The sequence below is a fragment of the Numenius arquata genome, chromosome 16, assembly GCF_964106895.1.
Source record: "Numenius arquata chromosome 16, bNumArq3.hap1.1, whole genome shotgun sequence".
Lineage (NCBI taxonomy): Eukaryota > Metazoa > Chordata > Aves > Charadriiformes > Scolopacidae > Numenius > Numenius arquata.
The window spans coordinates 15,220,862-15,242,702 of record NC_133591.1 but is presented as its reverse complement, the minus strand read 5'-3'; the positions used below and the strand labels follow the sequence as shown (position 1 = coordinate 15,242,702).

Genomic DNA, 21,841 nt, shown 5'->3' with positions numbered 1-21,841 from the left:
GTGACCTTCCCAGCCCAGCAAAGCTCATTATCTGCTCCGAAGGTCCTTCTCCTCAGGCAGTGGGCACAGAAATACCCCTTTTGGCACAGCTCACTGGCACCAAGGATGGAAACTGCCAGCTCAGGGAGCTGAGCGCTTTAAAACGATGCGATTTGAGATGACCTGTAATTACTCTGTTACAATTAAACACAGTTTGCAAGTTATAATGGTAAATTAGGGGAAAAGGAGGTAATTACAGAGGAGGCACGCAAAGGCAGCTCTCCAGTGGGTCACCAGGGAGCTGGGAGCCGCAGGGTGCGGAGGAGAAAGTGCTCCATCAGTCCACAGAAATCAACGTCCTAAATAAAAATCGGAGCGGATAAATCCTCGGGTCCTCCCGTCCCAAGGCTGCCGAGCTTCGCTGAGGATCCACGCCGTATCCCAAAGGGATGCCTGCACCAAGAGGCTTTATTACAGCCAGAAATCCACGTGACGGAGAAGCAGCCGTCAACATTGCAGACCCTCTCCACCGAGCGTGGGGAGGTTTTGGGAAGATGACCGGGATGGTCCTCGCATGGATCGCAGCGGTACCTCCAGGCAGTTGGTTGGGAGGATGCTTGTTCCTGGCAGCATCCCACAACTCGCACTCGTGTGGGTTTAGGGGCCGGCTGGGGTACGCACAGGGTTCACTCCCTCTTCTCTAAAGCCTCGTGCCACCTTTCTGCAGCCCCTTCCTCTGCAACTCAGACGCCGGGACGAGCGCCCTGCCCGTGGGCTGATCCAAACCACCGACCGCACCAAGCACCCGGATCAACCCGGGAGAGTTCACTCGCTGGAAGAGAAGCGATGCCGAGGGTGGTAACAGGAGAACGTCCTGCAAGAAAGATCCCCCGAGCCCAGCTCCCCAGCTGCCAGCAGCAGCCAAGCAAATTAAAGTTATTAATTTGGGTTTACATCTTCTACAGCCAGACAGTGCCGAGTTTCACAGGGATGCTCACCAGAGGGGACAGTAGCTCTGAGCAGGGCTCAGCGTGTATTTTTCCACTCTATCGACGGAGCTCATTCCTCAGCCAAAACGTGCCCCAGACCCACAATGTGGAGCGGGAGCAGCACCAGCCCACGAGCTCCCCGGGGCTGAGTAACTCAGACATGGGCATCTCCCCCGGGGAGGTCGATATGGATGGCAGATGAACCCCAGCCCCCAACTGGGCTCAGCTGTCTGGTTTTTCTCGATCGCGTGGTCCACGAGGAGCCAGGTCTCAGCCCCATCTTGGCTCCATCCTGGCTCGGTGCCCAGCAGCTCAAACATCCCCCCGGCCTTGGCCAAGGCTGTTTTGGCCATCCCCTAATTCCCAGATGACAAACCAGCCATTGGGTTATGGTGTTTGCTCGCACGGGCCCAGCTGGAGCGAGGAGCCGCGCTCACCTTTCCCCGAGACAGAGAGATGTCGGACACAGCTACGATCCCGCATCCTCCGGGGCCGCGGCCGCACCAGCCATCAGCAGCGCTCATTAACACACCGCCAGCTGCTGCCTTCCACCGAAGGACGTGACCCCACTTCCTCCTGGTAACGGCTGCAAAAGCCCAGAGAGCTGCACCTTCCCCTTGGAACATCACTTTTCCAGCCAAACCCCTCACCACATACTGTCCCCATCCCCTGAGACGCAGGATGGAGCCCCTGGATGCACCACACCGGAGCTGGCACGGCGCTGCTGCTCGGCGTGGGGGGACAGACATCGGCAAGGCCAACCCCCCGCTCCCAGGGGAAACAAATCCAGAAGGAAAGAGAAGGAAGAGGTGATTCTGCCCCTCTGCTCTGCTTTGGGGAGACCCCACCTGGAGCACTGCATCCAGCTCTGGAGTCCTCAGCACAGGAAGGACATGGAGCTGTTGGAGCAGGGCCAGAGGAGGCCATGGAGATGCTGGGAGGGCTGGAGCCCCTCTGCTGTGAGGACAGGCTGAGAGAGTTGGGGGGGTTCAGCCTGGAGAAGAGAAGGCTCCGGGGAGACCTTGGAGCCCCTTCCAGTCCCTCAAGGGGCTCCAGGAAAGCTGGGGAGGGACTCTGGATCAGGGAGGGGAGCCATAGGAGGAGGGGGAAGGGTTTGACACTGCAAGAGGGGAGATGGAGATGAGATGTGGGGAAGAACTTCTTTGCTGTGAGGGTGGTGAGAGCCTGGCCCAGGTTGCCCAGAGAAGCTGTGGCTGCCCCATCCCTGGAGGGGTTCAAGGGCAGGTTGGAGGGGGCTTGGAGCAACCTGGTGTGGTGGGAGGTGTCCCTGACCAGGGCAGGGGGTGGCACTGGGTGGTCTTTAAGGTCCCTTCCAACCTGAACCATTCTGTGTCTATAATTCTATGGAACTGTCCACAAGCCTCCTCAGGGACCACTCTGCCAGGCTGGAATGGCTTTGCCACTGCTCTCAGTGACATCCATCACCGAGATGCTTTTTCCAGCTGGCCGAGCACCATCAGCTCCCGGGGCTGTCTGCTGCCCCTGCACAGCAAGACAACATGGCTGGGAAAATGCTGCTGAAGGAGAGGGGGTAAAGGTAAGCAGGAGATGGGCTTGGAAGGGGAATGTCCTGCCAGGTGTGGCTTTGGGGGACGAGGGTGAGATCCCGAGCAGCACCAGCTGTGGGGGGAAGGGAAGAAGGAAGAGCCACGTTCACCGAGCCTGGCAGCCGTGGCAGGAAGCAGCAGGATGGTGGGATGCTCTCTGCATCCAGCGCTGCAGCAGAAGCTGGGACCGGTGGCAGGAGAAGCCCCAGATATGCTGCTTCCAAGCCCAGATTCTCCTTCCAGCAACCCCAGCACAGGGTTTGCAACACGCCAGGCCCAGCTGGATCAGCACCATGGGTGACACTGGTGTGGTCCCAGCAGCACAAGAGGCACACGAAATACCTCTTCTAAGGATATTCTGAAATTAAAACCCTTTTAGATGTGACAACACAAGCCATAGTAGAGGCATAAACACCAGTCAACTCCAGCTCAGCTCTCCCAAGGACATAAGGCAAGCAAAATGCTCTTCTGGCCACCTCTCTCTGGGGACACAGCAAAGCCAACGTCCTGGGCGAGGGGTTGGGAACAGCACCCAGACCACGGCAAGGAGGCAGGAGACAGGGAATGAAGTCCCCCCAGCAGCACCGTTCCCGCCTGCTCTTACAATGATGTGTCGAGTATGAGAAAGGAAAGCAGAAGGCGGCCACCAACAAAGATGAAGTCTTTGATTAAAAATAAGTTTTGCGATGAAAGTTCATAATCCTTTAATGACTTGAAAAGGCCACTCGATTTCACATATTTTTTGTTTTTCCTTTCACTCTGCAATAGTCACCTCCTGAGAACTCCAAATTCTTGTTGTTTCCAGCATAATAGTTTTGGAGAATTCAGTCACCACTGCGAACCCGGCAAGCCAGTCCCAGGCTATTAAAAGATTGTCCCTGGGAGGGGGGCTTTCGCGGGTGCAGCGCCCAGCACCCCCATTTCTCATCGCTCCTCTGCAAGGGGTGAAACAAGTCACCCATCGCTGCCTGCACCCCCAACGGCAGCGCCCAGTTTGCACCAGCTGGTGGGTGGCTGGGGATGCTGGGGTGCTCTGCAAAGCTCCCATCGACGCGGCGGGGGCTGGCAGACGCCCATGCAGAGCCCAGAGCAGGATTTAACCCTTGGGCTCCCCATCATCAGCTGCTGTGTGCTGTTAGAGGGTGCATCCCGACATGGTAGAGCGAAATGCAAAGAGGCATCTCCCCACCGTCCTCCGACTGGTTTTCTTGGATGTTTGCAAGCAGAGATTGGCAAATCCGCTCTCGGCCGGAGTGGCACGGGGGGGTCGGGCACTGCTGACACCCCGTTGTCACCGTGCTGCTTCTGACACAAGGAGCAGCCTCCCATCTCTGCACGACTCGCCCTGAATCTCAGCCGCTGCAACGGCAAAAGCTCTTTGAAATGCAGCCCTTGCGAAGCCCTGACATGGCACCAGCACCACGAGGACCGTCCTCAGCGATGGGGACCCCATGGAGGGCACCGAGACCCGGGAGACTCGCAGGGGACCCCAACCCTAAGGGTTTGTCTCTTCCCAGGGCCAGACAGAAGAGGCAGAGGCGCAGCTCGACGCATCTCCTCCTTGCAGGAGACAACGGGCAGGAGATGCTGTGCAGGGGGACATACTGCCCTCCCTGCTGTCACTGCCCCAGCAGGGACCCGGGACCCAGTCCGTGCTCCAGCCAAGAGCACTGCTGCAGCATCGCTGGGCCAGCCGAGGAGGAGCGGCTGCAGCAGGAGATGGTGTGACACGGTCCCAGGACAAGCACTGACCCAGGGAAGGAGATAAACCCCTCCGTGCCCCTGCCCTGTCCTGACCTTGGAGGGGTTTGGCTCACTGGGATGGGTTCGGCTCCCATGCTGGGATGAATCCTGGCTCCACTCCCCTCCTGTGCCACTGACCCTGCCAGAACGGTGCAGGATTTGGGCTGAAAGCACCCACAAGCTGCTCAAGGGCTGTGCTCACCCTTGTCACCTCCTTGCCTTCCTGCCATTCTGGGAGAAGGCGGGGGCCAAAGGACTGGGGAGCCATCCGCATCCCCCCAGCTCCCACCTTACCTCACACAGGGGCTGGCAGCTCCCGGGCAGAGCCGGGACCTTCTGCTTCACCGCTCACGTGCATCGCATCGTCCCCAGCGGTGACAGCTCTTGCAAACCACCCAGGACGAAGGTGGGCAGAGGTTTTCCACAGCAGTGATCCTCCCTCCGCAGAGCCGGCACTGCCTGAGGAGGCAGCCGAGGAGCAAAGGGATGGTCCCCGCCAGTGACCTCCCACTGGTGACACCAAAGGGATGTGAGCAGCTGCCACGGACCAGTCCTGGCGCGGATTAAGGTGAGGGCAGGAGACACGAACCCATCCGAAACTCCCAGCATCCCAGGTCATCGCTCATTCATTTCATTAATCCCCCCTCCAACCCCCAGCGTTCCAAAGGTGAAAACAATTGCAGCTGCCGAGCAGGAGCAACGCCTCGAAATCCAGCTTATAAAACCCTTACGGAGTGGTGGCTAAATTTAGTTACAGCTGAACCTGATCTGGGTTGTAAGCAAGAGACAGTCACAAATCCACGTTACGCCGGCGCGGGGACACAGGCCATGCTCCCAAAGGTCAGCGGCAAGAGGCTCCTTGATGAAGGTATCACAAAGGAGAGGGCAGCCCCCGGGGTTGCGGGATGAAAATTCCTGCAATTCCTGCAATTACGCAGTGAGCTTTATGGCCGGGGTGTGGAGGTTACGCGCATCTAAGGATACAGCCTTCGCAGAGCTATCCTCATCCTCCTCTGCAGAGTTCTCCCGCCCCACAGTCCCCTGCAGCGTGGGGACACCACGTCACGGCCCATCTGCCCACGTCCCCCCGAGCCATGGCTGCCGCCACGCAGCTGCTGCCATTTCACGGCGCATGGATGGACGTGGGGCTCAGGCAGCGCCGACGTTGCCTCCGGTCCCACACATCGGGGCTGCTCCGACCCCCAGCCCAGACAGGCAGGGACGGGGCACAGGGTTTTGGGGAGCCACCTGTGAACACCCCGGCATGGGGTCCGTCACAAGGGCAGTCGGCTGCTTTCCATTCCTCCTGGAGGAAAACGGTGACTTCTCCTTCCTGCCCTGCCCTGCCTGCACGAGCTTCATCCACTGCCCTCCTCAAAGGTCTCTCCGCGACCAACTCTCCAGCGAGGAGGAGGAGGAGGAGGAGGAGGAGGAGGAGGAGAAGGAGGAGGAGGAGGAGGAGGAGAAGGAGAAGGAGAAGGAGAAGGAGAAGGAGAAGGAGAAGGAGAAGGAGAAGGAGAAGGAGAAGGAGAAGGAGAAGGAGAAGGAGAAGGAGAAGGAGAAGGAGAAGGAGAAGGAGAAGGAGAAGGAGAAGGAGGAGGAGAGGGGACCAGCAGAGGATGCTGTGCCCATCCCCACACACATCCCACCTTGCTGGGAGACCGGCTTTAACCCTCCGGCACCCACCCACTGTGTCCCCACATACAGAGGGAACAGTGGGACGCAGGAGGTGGCACAACGTGCCCAGCTTTTGCCACAGGGCTGAAGCTGGATGGAGTCCGGGTTGAAGAGCCGTGGCCAAGATGCCCTCCTGCTCCCCAGGACTGCTGGAAAATAATTCAGAAGGTGGCAAGGCTCAGAGGTAGGGCTGCTTCATCACCCCCGAATGTCCCAGTTGGTGCTTACCCCTCATTGTCTTGTAATTCTGGCGCGTCACCAGCAACTAGAGATAAAAGCAATCTCCATCCACCACCAGTACGGGCACGAGGTCCTGGGGAAGCCCAGGGTTACCTGCAGCTGGGTGGGAGGAGGGACAGAGACAGCTCCTCCTCCTCCTCCATGGATGGAACAAGCTGTTGCAGCAGGTCCTAATCCAGCCTTGGATGGCGGGGCTGGAAATGACCATCAAGACAAGGAGGAACAGCCAAAATGGCCAAAAGAGCATGTTTTCATGGAAAAGCACCACTGAGGTTCCTGCAAACTCCTGTGGAGGAAGAGGTGAGCTGCCACCAAGACCCTGCTGGGGAGCAGGAGGTGAGATATGATGCCACCAGCTCCATGGTCTGTCCCCATGCCCAGCAGCCGCTGCCGCGATGGACAAATTTAACACCTTTCACACATTTGTCACGGCAAATATACCAGATTTCACAGCTTGTTGCAGCCTAATAGGAATGTCGTTAACAGCCCATGGATTATTTATGCAGCTGAAAACGATCACCCGAGGTCACCCGTGTCCTGGTGGTGTCACACACCCGCGGGCACCTCTGCAGAGCAGCAGCGCTCCCAATTCCTCAATGGGAGCAAACCGTCAACGTTAGACACAAAGAACACAGAGATGAAGTTAATTAGCTTGAAAATGTAAATGATAGCATCAAGCTGTGCCGGATCTCTGCCCCACAGTCCGAACCACAGGGGATGACCACCTCTCAGGAATGGTTTGGGTTGGAAGGGACCTTAAAGACCACCCAGTGCCACCCCCTGCCCTGGGCAAGGGACATCTCCCACCACACCAGGTTGCTCCAAGCCCCCTCCAACCTGCCCTTGAACCCCTCCAGGGATGGGGCAGCCACAGCTTCTCTGGGCAACCTGGGCCAGGCTCTCACCACCCTCACAGCAAAGAAGTTCTTCCCCACATCTCAGCTCCATCTCCCCTCTTTCAGTTTGAAGCCATCCCCCCTCGTCCTGTCAGTACAAGCCCTGGCAAGGCTGAGCGTTTCACCACCAACAATGCAACACTGAGGGACCACACTCAAACCTGCAGCCCCACCAGCCCCGAGCGTCCCGGAGGAACAGCCCCGCAAATCTCACTTTTGGGGAGGAAAAAACCCACCAGGGAAGTGCCCGTTCCTCTGGGAGTGATGTCTCCTGCTCCTCAACCAGACCCTTCCTTTGCCTGCATGGGACAAGGACCACTTCATCGCTCAGGAGGGACACGAGAGAAGGCAACCGCCAGATGCGTTCAATCGTTTCTTTTTCGAGGGTCAATTATACAGCAAGAGCCGTCACTTCATTCATCAGAGGAAGAGCGCTTTGCCATTCTGCATGCGTCTGGTGCCTCGGAGATAAGTGCTCCCTTCCTTCCTGGAGTCATCAAAAGCCCGGGACACATCTGCGCTGCTGCTCACTGCAGAACAGCCCCCCAAGGGAAGGGCGATTTCTCATCCTCCTTTTAGCTCGGAACACGTTCACACCGTGTCAGCACTCCCGGCGCGTGGCACGGCATAAGAATTAGCAGTTTGGATCCAGAGCCGTGAGATTCGCAGAGCGTTTGCACCGAGAGAGGGTTAATTTGTCCTTTCCCACCGTCCCCCAAACACTCTGAGCAGAAAGCAAAAGGGAAAAAATACAAGGATGGAACCAGCCTGAATCCCAAATCATCTCACACAAACAGTTGGATGGCAACGAGACGTGGTTCTGAGCGCAGGCATCTGCTGTGACAGCGATGGCACCCACAGCATGCGGGTGGCCCCGGGCCAGGCTGGCTGGACACCACCAGAAGCAGCAGCGCAGAGGAACGTCCAGATGAACACAGACTGCTTAAATAACAGCAAATCTGTCCAAAATCCTTGGAGTGACCCTCAGCCGGCTCCAGAGCATCCCGGCTGTCTGAAGCAGGAGGATGCAGGCACACAGAGCTGCTTCTCCCTGGGGCAAGGGCTGAAAGAAGGTGCTGGGCTGAGCCTCGCCAGGTCACATCATCACCAAAAAATGAGGTGGCATTGAGTAAATCCAGTGGGGACAGCAGGTATGGGTTCCATGCCAAAAATCATCTTACTCCCTATTGCTTTTTCTGAACTTTTAAGTGTCTACACCCAGGTAAAATGGGTGCCACAGAGAAGCACAGACACAGAAAAGCTCGTTAATGCCCTAAGAGGGAGCAGGAGGACACCAGAGCAGAGCGGGCTCCAGCCCACCTCTTTGTGACCTGCAGCACGCACTGCACCCTGCCAAGGTGCCATCTCAGCCAGACCCCCAGCGCCCACCCGAGGTGCTCCCAAAACCACTGATGGTCTCGTTCCAGGTGGCACCTTGTGGCCCAGCAGTGCCTGGTTCTCTATGGAGACTGTGGACTCCCTGTGAGTTGGAGATGCCTACGATGGAGACTGTATACAATGGAGATGCCTACGATGGAAACATCTGCAATGGAGACTGCCTACGATGGAGACTGTCTGTGATGGAGACCACCTATGATGGAGACCATCTATGAGGGAGACACCTACACTCAGGTGGGAGTTGGATCTGGTCTCATGGTTGTGTCTCTGTGAACTTTATTAAGTTACTGTGTTATTTTGGGCCATCTGCCCAAATGCCACAAAGACACCTTGTTCCCTGCCCAGAGGCAGGCCCAGCACTGCTTCACCAACCAAGCCCACCTTGCCCAGGGTGTAGCTCCTCAAAAGGACCTCTCCCCGGGCCCAAAGCAGCGGAGACAGTGAGCAGCACTGCCACGACGGCCAGGCTCTGCCTGCAGCAAGTGCCACTGCAGCGGAGAAACCCACCCCGCGCGATAGAGAGAGGATTAGTGTGAAACAGTGGCAAATCCGCCGGCCCGGCTGTGTTAACGGGCTCTAATCCGTCCCCACGCAGCCTCCGTGTAGGCTCCCGATCCGTCATCGGCGCCTGCTCAGCACGATAAAATGGATTTTTCACCGTGGCTCTGAGACTGGAGTAAGCCAAGGCTGCCCACGGGTCACAGACCGAAGCGACGCCGCCGGGAACCGTGGCCCGGGAAAGATGCCAGGTCCGGTTCCCGAAGCATCGCTCTTCAGTGGGAAACCGAACAAGTCGGTTGCTGGAGGCTTCGGGGCGCCGGCAGCGCTGCCCCTGCCACCCCAGAGCTCGCCAAGGGGCACCGGAGGGTTTGGTGGGGCATGGCCGTGTGCCGAGGACGAGCTGGGGCTGGCAGAGGAGACGCACGGGGAGAGCCGAGGCCTCATGCTGGAACCTCCTGCGGCTGGCCCAGAATGACGCCCTCGCAGGGTTTCACTGCTCTCCCTCAGCAAGACTCACGTCTTCGGCTCTTCCTTTTGATGCTCTCACCCACCCGGCCACCGGCGGGGCCTCTCCGCTGCCGTGTGTTCCATGGGAAGCTCCCGGCACCGGCTCTTCCCCCACAGGGAGGTACCTCCAGGCGGCCGCCGCAGCTTCTTCCTTCCTCGTCGCTTGCCCGAACCCCCGAGATCCCCCGCAGCAGCGCGGGGACCCTCCAGGAGTCTGGGCAGCGGAAAAGCTGACCCCAGGAGAGCGGCCGGTCTCCGCTTTCAGGACCTGGAGGCCCGATCCCGGCTCCGGTGAGCTCAGAGCTGTGTCCTGCCAACGGCTCTCGCAACGAGCTTGGACCAGGCTCTCGCTGGCTGCTGCTTTTCTCATCCGCCCGATGGAGCGAACTCCGGGCTGGAAGAGCATCTGTCCCCGGCCACGTGGCAGTGGCTGTGGTGGCAGTGAGAGCAGCTGGCGGTGCCCAGGGGCAGCTCCCACCCCAGGATGTGGAGGAAGCCGCTTCGGTTTGTCCCTCGGCCTCAGCCCTGCGCGATGCCTCTGCAGACGCCCTGCTGCGGGAGCGGTGGCTGCCGTCAGCAGCTGGAGCAGCAGCACCCCCCAACCCTGCTCCTCTCCCCGTGCCGTAACTCCTTCCCGAGTGGTGCCACCATTTCAGTGCCTTCTCCTTTTCCTTGGTGGTGGTGACAATGAGCTCCCCACCTTTTCGCATGAGGCTCCAAAGGGAGCCCCAGGACAGAGTATGAAGCTTCCTGGGGGTGAGATGAACCCAAGAAGAAGAAAGAGGAGGAGAAAAAGGAGATGAAAGAGGAGGAGGAGGCAGCGGAGGAAGTTGCCCTACACTACAAGGGCATGTAGGGATAGGACAAGGGGTGATGGCTTCAAACTGAAAGAGGGGAGATGGAGATGAGATGTGGGGAAGAACTTCTTTGCTGTGAGGGTGGTGAGAGCCTGGCCCAGGTTGCCCAGAGAAGCTGTGGCTGCCCCATCCCTGGAGGGGTTCAAGGGCAGGTTGGAGGGGGCTTGGAGCAACCCGGTGTGGTGGGAGTTGTCCCTGCCCAGGGCAGGGGGTGGCACTGGGTGGGCTTTAAGGTCCCTCCCAAACCATTCTGTGATTCAGTGATTCCAAGAAGGAGAAGAAGGAGGAGAAGAAGAAGAAGAAGGAGGTGGGGCGAGAAGAACAAGGAGGAAGTGGTGGATGAGGTAGTGGAGAAGAGGTGAGAAGCCCCAAGGCATGGAGAGGGCAAAACTGCACAATTTGCCTGCAGGAGCCCCAGCCGAAGGCCCCGGAGATCCCTGGGACACGTGTGAGGTTGGAGAGTGATGTAATCTGGCTGAAAGGACTCAGCGACCACAGGGAATGATGATGATGATGATGATGATGATGATGATGATGATGATGATGATGATGATGGTGGTGGGAGCGGGAGGAAGGCACCGCCTGTCTGGACAGATCTGATCAGAGACACGCTCACACCTCCAAATTAAGAAAGCAAGGAAGGATGCTGCGGTGAACGCTGCGGCAGCTCCGAGCGCAGGGGCTGGGCTCTGCGTCTCCACGTGTCCGCTCCCCTGGCCACACAGGCAGGGACGGACCCTGGGGTGACACCCGTCACCTCCACCACCCCCCCGGGTGACAGCAGAGCACCCACCAAGCTCATTTATTCATCAGGGTGGCGCATCCACAGCGACAACACCCTGTCCCCACGGAGCCCTCGCTGCGGCTCTCTCATCCGACGAGGATTAGGGCTGGATTTAATCCCAAGGCCGGGGGTTTTCTGGGTCGGTGACATGGTTTTCAGTGCGCTGATCAGCGCGGGTGTCATTAGAGCAGCACAGATAATTAATACAGGCTGTGCTTCGGCACAGGCATGCAGGAACGGGCTCCTCCTGTGCCAGCACCGTTGCAGTATCACGGGGGAGAGGAACCCTGCCCCGCTGCAGGGTTTTGCTCTGATTTCAGGCAGCAGAGCATCTGCTGGGGCCGCCGGGGGCAATCCCTGCCCGGAATGAAGCAAATCCAGGGGCTGAAGCCTGAATTAACCCCTTGGTATAAGGATGCATCGGGTGGAGGGCTCCTCCGGCCCCACTGGCTGTACTGGGGTGAACTGGGAGCAGCCCAGCAGGTTGTTATTCCCTCCCTGCTCAGCATCTCTGCCCCAGCAGCGCTGTGCAGGCAGAGAGGAGCTGGGGTCTGGATGGGTTTGGGGACCCCGAGGGATGGCACCGCACACCCACCCACGCCAGGACCCGGCCGGGTTTGCACCAGCAGCATCACCCCGGTGTCCAAGCCCTGGGCAGGAGATCCTGGGGACTCTGTTTCCTACCAGCTTTAAGCAGTTTTGCAAGCGACCACGCACCCAGACCGCAGCTCACTGATCATTAAAATGAACCATCAGAAATTACGCACTGGGCCAGGGTCGGCTCTGGTGAACCTGACGCTGCTCAGAGCATCACAGTTTAACACAGAAACGATTTCAGGAGGAGGGATTAATCCCAGCAGCATCCCCGGTAGGGACAGGGGAGGCTCCAGGAAAACAGCAGGGAAGCTGGGACATGGGAAGGCCGAGCAGCAGCTGTGGGGAAGCGCATCTTTCGCCCAGGAGGTCTCCAAATAACCTGACTGGGGAGCTGTAAGCCCCCAGCCCCAGCCCTCGGGACCCTCCGCAAACCCATGCTCACGTCCCTTAAGGAAGCACAAATCTGGCCAGAAGAAGAGTGCAGCTATCGCACGCTCGCACGCGGTTCGGCCGCCTCCGAGCTCCGCCGTAGCAAACCCCATTCCCATCAAAAACCTATTTCTAGCACCACCCACAGCCCTGTGAGCTCTTCCTGACGCCCAAACCGGCTTCCTCGGTGTGTCCGCTCGGCCTCCTGCCTGCTGTCTGCTGCGGAATTATGAGACAGGAGCTTTCCCTGCTCCTTGGATGAGTCTACGCAGCTCAGCACAGCGCTCTTCGTCTCCGTGCCTCTAATTATCCCTTTAATTTGTTGCTTCTTGTTCTTACACACTTCCCACTCCTCCTCCACGGCAGATTGTGACTTGCTTTTCCGTGTCTCCTCTTCGTGGCTCCTCACAGCCCCGGTGACATGGGGCGTCCTGGTCCCGGCGAGGCCGAGCTCTTCCCTGAGTCTCACCTGGCACGGTGCTACGGGAGATTTCCCGGTTCGGACGGGAGCAGAGCGAACGGGTGGCTCACAAAGGTCTGGGCTTAAATTTAAGCCCCACAACAGTCAGTCCCTCTGGGTTTCAGACCCTCACCTCTAGTGCAAAGGTCCAGTACATCCCGCTCTACCTCTGCCCAAACCTTCCTCCCTCATCCCCAGCATCACTCACCCGGGGGCAGCCCCAGCCGCCCTCTCCTCCCGAGCTCCGGAGGAGCAGCCGGAGCCAGCCGAGGCAGGCACCCCGAGCGCACAGCGAGGAGGTCACCTTCGCAACGGAGCTCTTCCATTTACATATGCATTTATTTATTTCTACTCGCTGCCGCTCCCCGCGGCACCGGGAACATTTACATAATCGGATCACAGGCGGCCGGACGGAAACCAGAAGCGCCAGCCCCGGAGCATCCATCCCCTCCTGCCCAGGAGCATCCATTCCTTCCCATCCTGGAGCATCCGTCCCCTCCTGCCATGGAGCATCCATCCTTTCTGGTCCCAGAGCATTTGTCTCCTCCCGCCGCAGAGCATCGAAGCACCATTCCCTTCCCATCCCAGAGCATCCATCCCCTCCCGGCCCGGAGCATCGGTCCCTTCCCATCCCAGAGCATCCATCCCCTCCCACCCCGGAGCATTGGTCCCTTCCCGCTGCAGGCAGCAAAGCCCAGCCCTGCCCTGTCCCCTGCCTGCTGGTCGGGGCATGGTGGCCACAGAGGTCCCAGCTGGGAGTGGGAGCCACGGGCAAAGCCCAGGGCTGCTCCCATGAGCCTGGCACTGCTCGGGAAGACGGCAGGGGAGACGGCTCCCAGGGTCTGTCACAGCCGGCGGCTCACGGGTCTGAACCCCCCTAAAACTGCTCAGGGGTGCAACCGAAAAAGAAGTGAACGCGGTGCAGTCTTAGTGACGAAGGAGCGGCGCTGTGTGCCACCACTGCCAGCCAGCCAAGGCACGGATGTGAGCCACAGCGTCTCCTGCAAAAGCCAAGCTCTGCTGCATGGGCAGAGGCCGTGCCTGGGGAGGCAGGACTCGGGTGGGAGAGGGTTTGGGGCTGGGGCTGAGCCGGGACATGGAGCATCCACCCCCCAGCACCAGCCCATCACTGCTGGCTGGGACCTCCCTGGGGAAAAGCCGGCGAGCAAGGGATGTTTAATTCCTCCTGCAAGGAAGTACCAGCCCATCGAAAGTGCCCTGTGCTCCCCTGGGACGCGTGGCCCTGGGAAGAACAGCCAGGATGGAGGTGGGCAGGGGCAGGGTGTATTTTCACCCGCTGCCAGGGGATGGTTTGACTCCCTGGGCTTCCCCGTAGCCATGTCCCGTGTTTCAAACAGAAGATTTTGGGGACTTTGCAGAGCCACCCCCCACCCCAGGAGAGACTCCCCGGGCAGGGTCCGGCAGCAGAAGGTATCACCCCGTGCTAAAAAGATAAAATCAAGGCGCAAAAAGGGATCCGTGCGGAAAAGGTGACGATGATGGGGTGTTCAGGCTGTCAGTGCCTCTCCCTCCCAGCCCCCACGACTCTGCCCTGCTTCCTCTCCTCCTGCCTTTCTAATCCAGCCCCCCAAAGCATCACTGCTTTGTGGGGTCAGCGTCCCCCTGCCCACAGCTCCGTCACCTCCCCCCAAAACGAGGGGCTCATCAGGAAGCTTGGGAGAGATGCAACCACCCCCCCCGTCCTGCTTCTTCCACGTTACAGCCTTTCGGACACCTCCTCGAGAGGCTCAGCCACGAGCTGAAGTACAAGAGGACGCTGTTAAAAACAGATCTCTGACACCCACCCGAAAACACCTCGTGCCTCGCTCCCTCCCTGGCCCCTCTTATCTCCTCGGTGGTTCAGAAAAACCATGTTTCTACCAGTTTTTTCCCTGCACGGCAGTTTTTGTGCTATTTCCCACCATCCGGACGGCCTCGCTCAAGCTTTTATCACATCTCAACCACCTGCAACCTCCTCCTCTCTGGGCTGGACACTGCAAATACCGCTCTGCTCCCTCCTTCCCGAAAGGCTGCTGGAGAAATCCTCTCCCAGCAATTCCCTACCCGCAGCCCATCGTCGCTCTGCCGCCCAACAGCAAACCTCGGCAGCGCCCAGGGCTCCGCCGTCCCCCTCACCACACGCTGCCAGCCCTGCTCCAAAAACTTGGGCAAACTCTCCACGGGGAGAGCGCTGCACCCCCAAACCTACTCCAAAAGGCAGGACGCCAGCTCAGGAAGCCCTTTCCTCCCTCCCCCCCCCGGCTACAAAATCCTGCGAGGGGGGACAGGGAGGATGCTGCGACCGCGGGGCTCCTGAGTGCCCTCCGGCTCCTGCCATAGATAATTATGATTATTTTTTAAAAGCTCACACAAATCAACACACGACCTCCTTTTGCTCAGGGCTGGGACCGCACGGCGACAGCGCTGCTCCATTCACAATTCCCCAAGCTCTGCCTTCATACATTATTCCAGGTCTGTTTGGCTTTTGGGCTGGGTTTTCTTTTTTTTTTTTGCTTTAAATATTTTATTTCATTTTACTCTTCCCTTCTCCGAAGCTCCCCAGGGAAAATGCAGCCCCCCAGGGGAAATACGGCTCCCCGGGAAGGGCTGTCTCACTGCCGTGGAGGCAGATCCACACCCCAAACAGAAGCTGGCCAAAAAATAACTAGAAAGCACCGTCATGCTGCACATGGCGGGGAGCAGCGCCGGGGCTGACACAGGCTTCCTGACCTCCAACCACCCGGCGTGGGAGAGCCCAGCCGGCAGGAGACAGCCCGTGGTCCCCGAGGGGGTTAAATCCCGCCCCCCGTCATGTAAAACAAGGGCAGCTTCCTGGAAGTCGATGAAGATGCGAGTGATGGGGGGATGTGGGTCTGGAATGAAGATGCGAGTGATGGGGGGATGTGGGTCTGAATCTGCAGCAGGCAACGGGCTCCACACGGCTGGGCCGGCCACAAAGGCACCCCCAGGAGCGGCAAAAAGCCCCTCTGTACCCCAAACTTCTGTTTTCCCCAGATTTATACCCCAGATGTCCTGGTTTGGAGCAGGCTCCCCAGAAAGCAGGCTGTAAGGACGTAGCAGAGCTGTGTCTCGGGGGGTTACACACACCCGTGTCTGCTCTCCGGGCTGAGCCTTCCCAAATCCCGTCCCCTCGCCGTGCCCGTGCCCGAGCCCCACGCCAACACACAGCCCTTCCAGAACCCGGCGCACGGGGAGAAAACGGGGCCGTGCCGGAGGGAAGGAGGACGATGGAGGAAGAAGAGGAGGAAAACGCTTCTCCCTCTTCCTCCTCGCGCCCCGGGGCGGCTCGGCTGGCAGCACTTACGTTGATCATAGCATTGGAGGTGATGCGGAAGAGGGTGGCTCGCTCGTTCACCGCCTTGATCTTCTCGCCGCTCTCGGCCGGCAGCTTCAGGTTCTCCAGCTCGCTGAGGGAGCGCTGCAGGGCCGCCCCGTGCTTGGCGATCAGCTCATGGCAAGTGCTCAGATCCTCCAGTTTACTCGAGAGGGTTTTCAACGTGCCGTGCAGCTCGCTCTTGTCTGACTGCGAGGCGGGCTCCTCGTCGCCCGAGTCATCTGCAAAGGGAGGGATGGAGAGGGAAAAAAAAAAAAACAAAACAAAAAAAACCAGTTTCCATGGTTACCCCCGGACCGTACTAACCGGCGGGCAGGGGACCTCCTGCCTCCTCCCGCACGCAGGCAGCTCGGCTGGGGCGGGGGGTCACGGCCACCATGCCCCCCACCCCCCCGGAGCAGAGCGCGGTGCGGAGGAGGAATGCAGGATGGCACCCAGAGCCCCGAGGAGGTGTCCGGAGGGCTCCTGTGGCTGTCACCGGGATTTGGTTCAGGGCTGGGTGATGAGGGGTGGCACTGGGTGCTGGTGCCACTGGGAAGGGTCACGTACCTTCCCACGCACGGCCACCGGAGCCAGGCACAGTGACAATGTGCCCTGAATGTCACAGGGGCTCTGCAAGGTCTGCTTTGGGCGGGATTAAGTTATTTCACCCAAGGGAAAGGTCGCAGCGACACAGCAGGGAGTAACAGCCTTTACCCAAAACCATCATCACACCTTCAGAGGGCAGAAAACTCCAGGATCAGCACCTCAGCTACAGCAGAAATGGTTATTTCTGCAATTCCAGAACACTCGGGTGACTTAAAACCAGCAAACCAACCCAAAACCAAGGAGCGGGTGTAACACAGCGTTTCTTCAGATCACCCCCGGGGCAGGCGGAGGAGGTGGGGGGCTCCGAGAGGCAGCACTGCCCAAAGCGAATCCCAACATGGAAAGCAGAGCAGGTCCCGAGCAAGGTCTGCGCCTCATCCCTATGCTCAAAGTTTAGCCAAAGTTTTTCCGGGTGCACCCAAAACCCACGAAGGCAGCAGAGCAAGGAGCAGCCCCTTCATTTCCCTTCCCTCAATCATCTGGTTCCGAATTAAAAAAGAGGTGGAGATGGGCAAAACCCACCTGTGGCTTCTCAGCCAGGGCTGGGGGAGCCGGGAGGGCTGGGGACATCCCCCAGGCCAGCCAGGCTGAGACGCTGCCACATACGGACCTCGGGGATGCCTCAGCTCTAACAGGGGTGCAGCACGTCTCCTTCCCGGGCTGCAAGGACAGGAGAAAAGCCCGTACCTCACCCAGAGGTGGGCGTTTGGCTTTTATTCCTGACTCATAAGACTTTGGAAATGCTGTAGATGCTGAGAGCGATGTTCAGCCGTGGCTCGGATCGATTCCACTGCCGTCAGGCCAGCTAAGGAAAAGGAGAGAAAGAGCACCCTTCGTTTAACAGCAGGGAAGGGTGTTTCCGAGGCAAGAGCCGGAGCGATTTGGATCATAAAAAGGACCATCAGCCCGGAGCTGAAGCAGCAGCGGAGCACAGAGCAGTGCAGCACCAAGTCCGTGGCTACGAAGGCACCCAGAAAGGCTGCGATGGGACAAGGAAGCACAGCCCAGGGACAAGGCTCACCTCTCACAGCAGGATCCACTCCCGCTGCCCAAGGACGGCGGGAAAAGAAAATTAAAGCCCTGCTGGGAAACAGGGCACAGAGCAAAATGCCAGCGGCTCATGAAGCAGCAGGGCAGCATCTCCCAACGCAACCATTTGGTCCGTCTACATCCCATCCCTCAGCATCCACACACCTCTGATTTTAAAGGCAGGAGGTGGCTTGTGGCCACCAAGGGTGCCCAAGGAATAGATAATCCACCCATGCAGCGTTCGCAGCACCCACAGGAAGCCAACCGAGCCCTTCCCAAGGCAGGAGAACAGCCCCGCTCTCGGGGACAGGACCAGCCTTTTGGAAACACAGGCGGCAGCAGGGGATGTCTCCGGTGGAGGAGAGGGGCAGGGGAAGGAGAGCAGGGAAGGGAATGTGCAGGATTGGAGGGGGTTCCATCCCAGGAAGGTGCACAGAAGTACCACGGCATGGATCCATGGATGCAAAAGATCCAGCAGGAAAACTTAAGCCACTTTTCCACCAGTAAGAAATGTACCCAAATGTACTCCACTTTCTGTTTCAAGTATTTCCATGGTGCCCTTCATCCCCGGGCACACAAAGCACTGCAGGTCACTGCCAGCATACACGTGTCCCCCCAGGCTTTGGATATCGTCTTTGTACCTGTCCTCAGCTGGCACATCCCAAGGAGAGAGCGTGCTGTACCCTGCAGAGGATGCTGTGAGGTACACTCTGCTGCTGCCGCTGCTCATGGCCATCTCCCGCAGCCTTCCCGGGCACTCTCGGGCAGAGGACTGAACCCATCTCCTTTCACAGTCTGCCCCACATCTCTCCTTCCCCATCAAATACAGTGTGAGCTTCCACCAGAGCTACCGCCCAGCCACACGGCTTCCACCCTGCAAGGCTCCGTCTGCAGCCATCGCCTCTGGTTGGGCTGTTCCTCCGGAGCTGCCAGGTCCACGCGCTGGCCCAGCAGGTCCAATGGGTCCATCACCTCGTCCCAGGACACCGCAGGTACACCAAGTCCACCAGGTCCACCACCTTGTCCCAGGACACCACAGGTCCACCGGGTCCACCAGGTCCACCACCTTGTCCCAGGACACCACAGGTCCACCAGGTCCACCACCTCATCCCAGGACACCACGCACCCACGGGCACCAATCCCCACACAGCCCAGATCCCGGGCGTGGAATTGGCACACAGGGAAGGCATAGGACGGTGGTGGCATTTACAGGGTGTGGAATCAACACACAGGGTGGGCACGGGATGGTGGTGGCATTTACACAGCTCAGCCCGGGCACAGCCACCCATTTCCAATGCGAGAGCATCCGCGTTCTCCCCATGAGCATGCCGGCTGCCTCTGCTGGGCTGGGCGGGCTGCTGCACCCCAGGGATGGGAACCACCTCTCCACAGCATCCGGGATCCCATCACTAACAAGCCCAGTCTGTAACGGCCAATTTTTCATATATTATGTTTTCTAACACTACCAGAAGCAGAAATCAGCCACGCTGGCTCAGTTTTCATCACAGACACCAGCCAGGCAACTATCACCACTAATTGTCAAAAACCACCATTAACTCTGTGGGACTCAAGGGGACAAACCAATCTGGGCCTGGGGTTGGAACAAGATGATCTTTAGGGTTCCTTCCAACCCAAACCGTTCCATGATTCTGTGATTTCTCTGCTTGTAGACATCAGCAATACTCCCCAGAAATCATTTTATCTGTTCACAAAGACTGCGAAACTTGTGCCAAGCAGGAGGCAGCATCTCTCTGCCTGTCCCCAGGCAGCATTTAACCCCCAAATCCCTCCTCCTCCCAGATCTCACCCCGGGGGATTTTGCCCGTGGTGAAAAGGCTCCGGCACAGCTCGGCACCGCTCGGTGACGGAGGGGCTCCAGCCTTTGCCAGGGCGTTAATTCCTGCCCGTCGCTGCCCGTCTACGGAGGCTGCGGTGACGATCCCCGCGCGCTCGGCTGGAGGCACCGACGCAGCGTGGCCCAATTTCTTCATCGGAATTACATAAACGCCTCAAAACCCAGGATGAAAAGGGGGGAAGGCACCTGGCTCCGACCCCACCAGCGGTGATGCCGCCCAGGCAGGCTCTTTGCTGGGCTGAACAGCCCCCGCCAGCCCCAGAGCTGCCCACGCTGGTGGGGTGGGTGGGCAGCAGGATCCCAGCCTCCTCCTAGAGGGAGAGGGCGTCAGACCCTCTGCTGAGGCTGCAGGCTTCAAACAGGACCTTATGGCTTAGAGGGCGGTGGTGCACCCCCGGTGGAGCAATGTGCACACCCGATGCAGAGAACGGAAAACTCATTACACCTCCCGTCCCCACATCCCTGTCGCTGGCACTGTCCCCCACACCCGCAGCCCCAGTGCCCAGGACACAGAGAGAGACCTGGACCGATGCACGCGTTTGTGACTCACGGGAACACAGAAATATTTCAAGCAGCATAATTTGCTGTAATTATCTCCAATCAAAGCACAGGAAGGAGGAAACACGATTTCACAGCCACAATTAAATCAGAGCACGTTCAAGCAGAAACCAGCCCGCAGAGCACCCAGAGAACCTCGCTGCCACCCCACCAGGGCCAAGCATGGACACCGGCTCTGAAGGTGGGTTTCCAACCCGCCATCGCTGCCGAAACACCTGAAATACTGAAAAAAAGCTGAAATCCTGTGCTCCTCACCGCCCTCCCAGTGCCAGCACGGGCCAAGCCAGATTGACCCAGTCCCTGGAAACTCCTGAGACCTCACCTCGCTCCCTGGAGTTTTTCTGGCTGTAGAGACGGTTATTTGTGAAATCCTTGCTCTGGGAAAGCCGGGAGGTTGAACGAGGCCTCGGCTTCACCTACAGGCACAGGAAAAGCATCCTAAAAGGGCCAGGAAAAAGCAAACCGCAGCCCCATGGGCACCACCGTCACGAGCAGAGGAGTGGGGTGTGTTATTATTATTATTATTATTATTATTATTATTTCTTAAATTACCCTCTTATTTCCTCTGCTCCATCCTACTGTGCTTGCTCACCAGAGGCTTGAGCATCCTCCAGCGCCGGCTGCCGGCAGGACGCTGCTCTCCAAGGGAAGGACCAGGGTGAGGGTGAGGACCAGCGTTGCTGTACCCCTTTCTCCTGGGAGCCTGAGGGAAAACCCGCCAAAATACCCAGAAACACAAATCCACCTCTTTCCTCTAATGACCAGCAGCCTCTCGGCTCTGCACCAGCTTCGGTCCAACCGTTTGTGGGGCAGGGCAGCCCCAGATGCGGAGAAGCCCCGCTTCCAGCCCACCTCCACCCTGCCTTCCAGCTGAGTCCCTGATGCCACCAGGACAACCACCACAACGTTCCTGCTTATTCCTGCAGATTCAGGAGGGGGAGAGGGTTATCCAGGGTCTGGACAAACCCTCATTTGCCCATCTGGGGGAGGATGGGGCCAGGGAAGCCACTGGGCTGCGGTAGCACGAGATCCACCAACTCCTGGGCTTACTGCTGGAGATCATTTGTGAAGCGCTGAAGGAGCAGCACCATTTACTCTTATTGCTGAGGATAAAGCGCTCACTCAGCCGGAAAGGTGAAAGAGCCGCAAGCCATCGCCTGGAGGTCTTCGCTTGGAGCTCGGCCAAACGCCGCGGCACCGGGGATCCTTCTTTGCATCAACTCAGCTGGGAAAAACACTGGATTTTGTTTTGCTAAGGCTGGTAAAAACACCCCGAAGGTCAGGAAATACCCACAGAGAGACCGTCCAGGGCTCCTCAGCCGAGGGCGAAGACCGCAGGCCATTTGCAGAAGCAAACCTGCAGCCAGCCCCACAAACTCGGACCGCTCCAGACTTCGGCAGCCTCCCAGATGGCGGGCAATTCCTAATCACCATGATTTAAGATCACAAACCCTCTTGGAAACTGGATAAACTCACAGTCCTCAACAACCTGGGAGCCAGGAAGGGGGGAAAACTTAACTCCCAACTATTTTTTTCATCCTTGGTGATGGTCAATAGGTTCCAACTCAGAAAAAGACCTGTCGAGGGCAAAGCTGTTCCTCACCGTGACCCAGCGTGGACGCAGCCCACCAGGGACATCTGTGAGGCTTTGCTGTAAATGAGTTTTCACAACAGCTTTGAAGAGGGTTTTCCAACAGAAGCCGGAGACGAGGAGGAACCAGAACCGGGGCGGTGAGGACTTGCCGAGGTGGGCGATGCTCAGTGCTCGTTGCCTCTGTGTGCCGCCCTTACACCTTTCACCAGTTCGGCCCTTTTGGATCCTCAGCTCCAA

General features: G+C 58.6%; 1 protein-coding gene across 2 annotated transcripts in view; it reads right to left on the bottom strand.

The window, feature by feature from the left end:
• OSBP2 (oxysterol binding protein 2) overlaps positions 1 to 21,841 on the bottom strand; it is a 133,066-nt gene that overhangs the window by 21,739 nt on the left and 89,486 nt on the right. For both annotated transcript variants that reach the window (XM_074159487.1, XM_074159488.1), the window contains exon 3: positions 15,951 to 16,201. In XM_074159487.1, the coding sequence (XP_074015588.1) occupies positions 15,951 to 16,201 (251 nt within the window). The remainder of the gene's footprint in view (positions 1 to 15,950; positions 16,202 to 21,841) is intronic.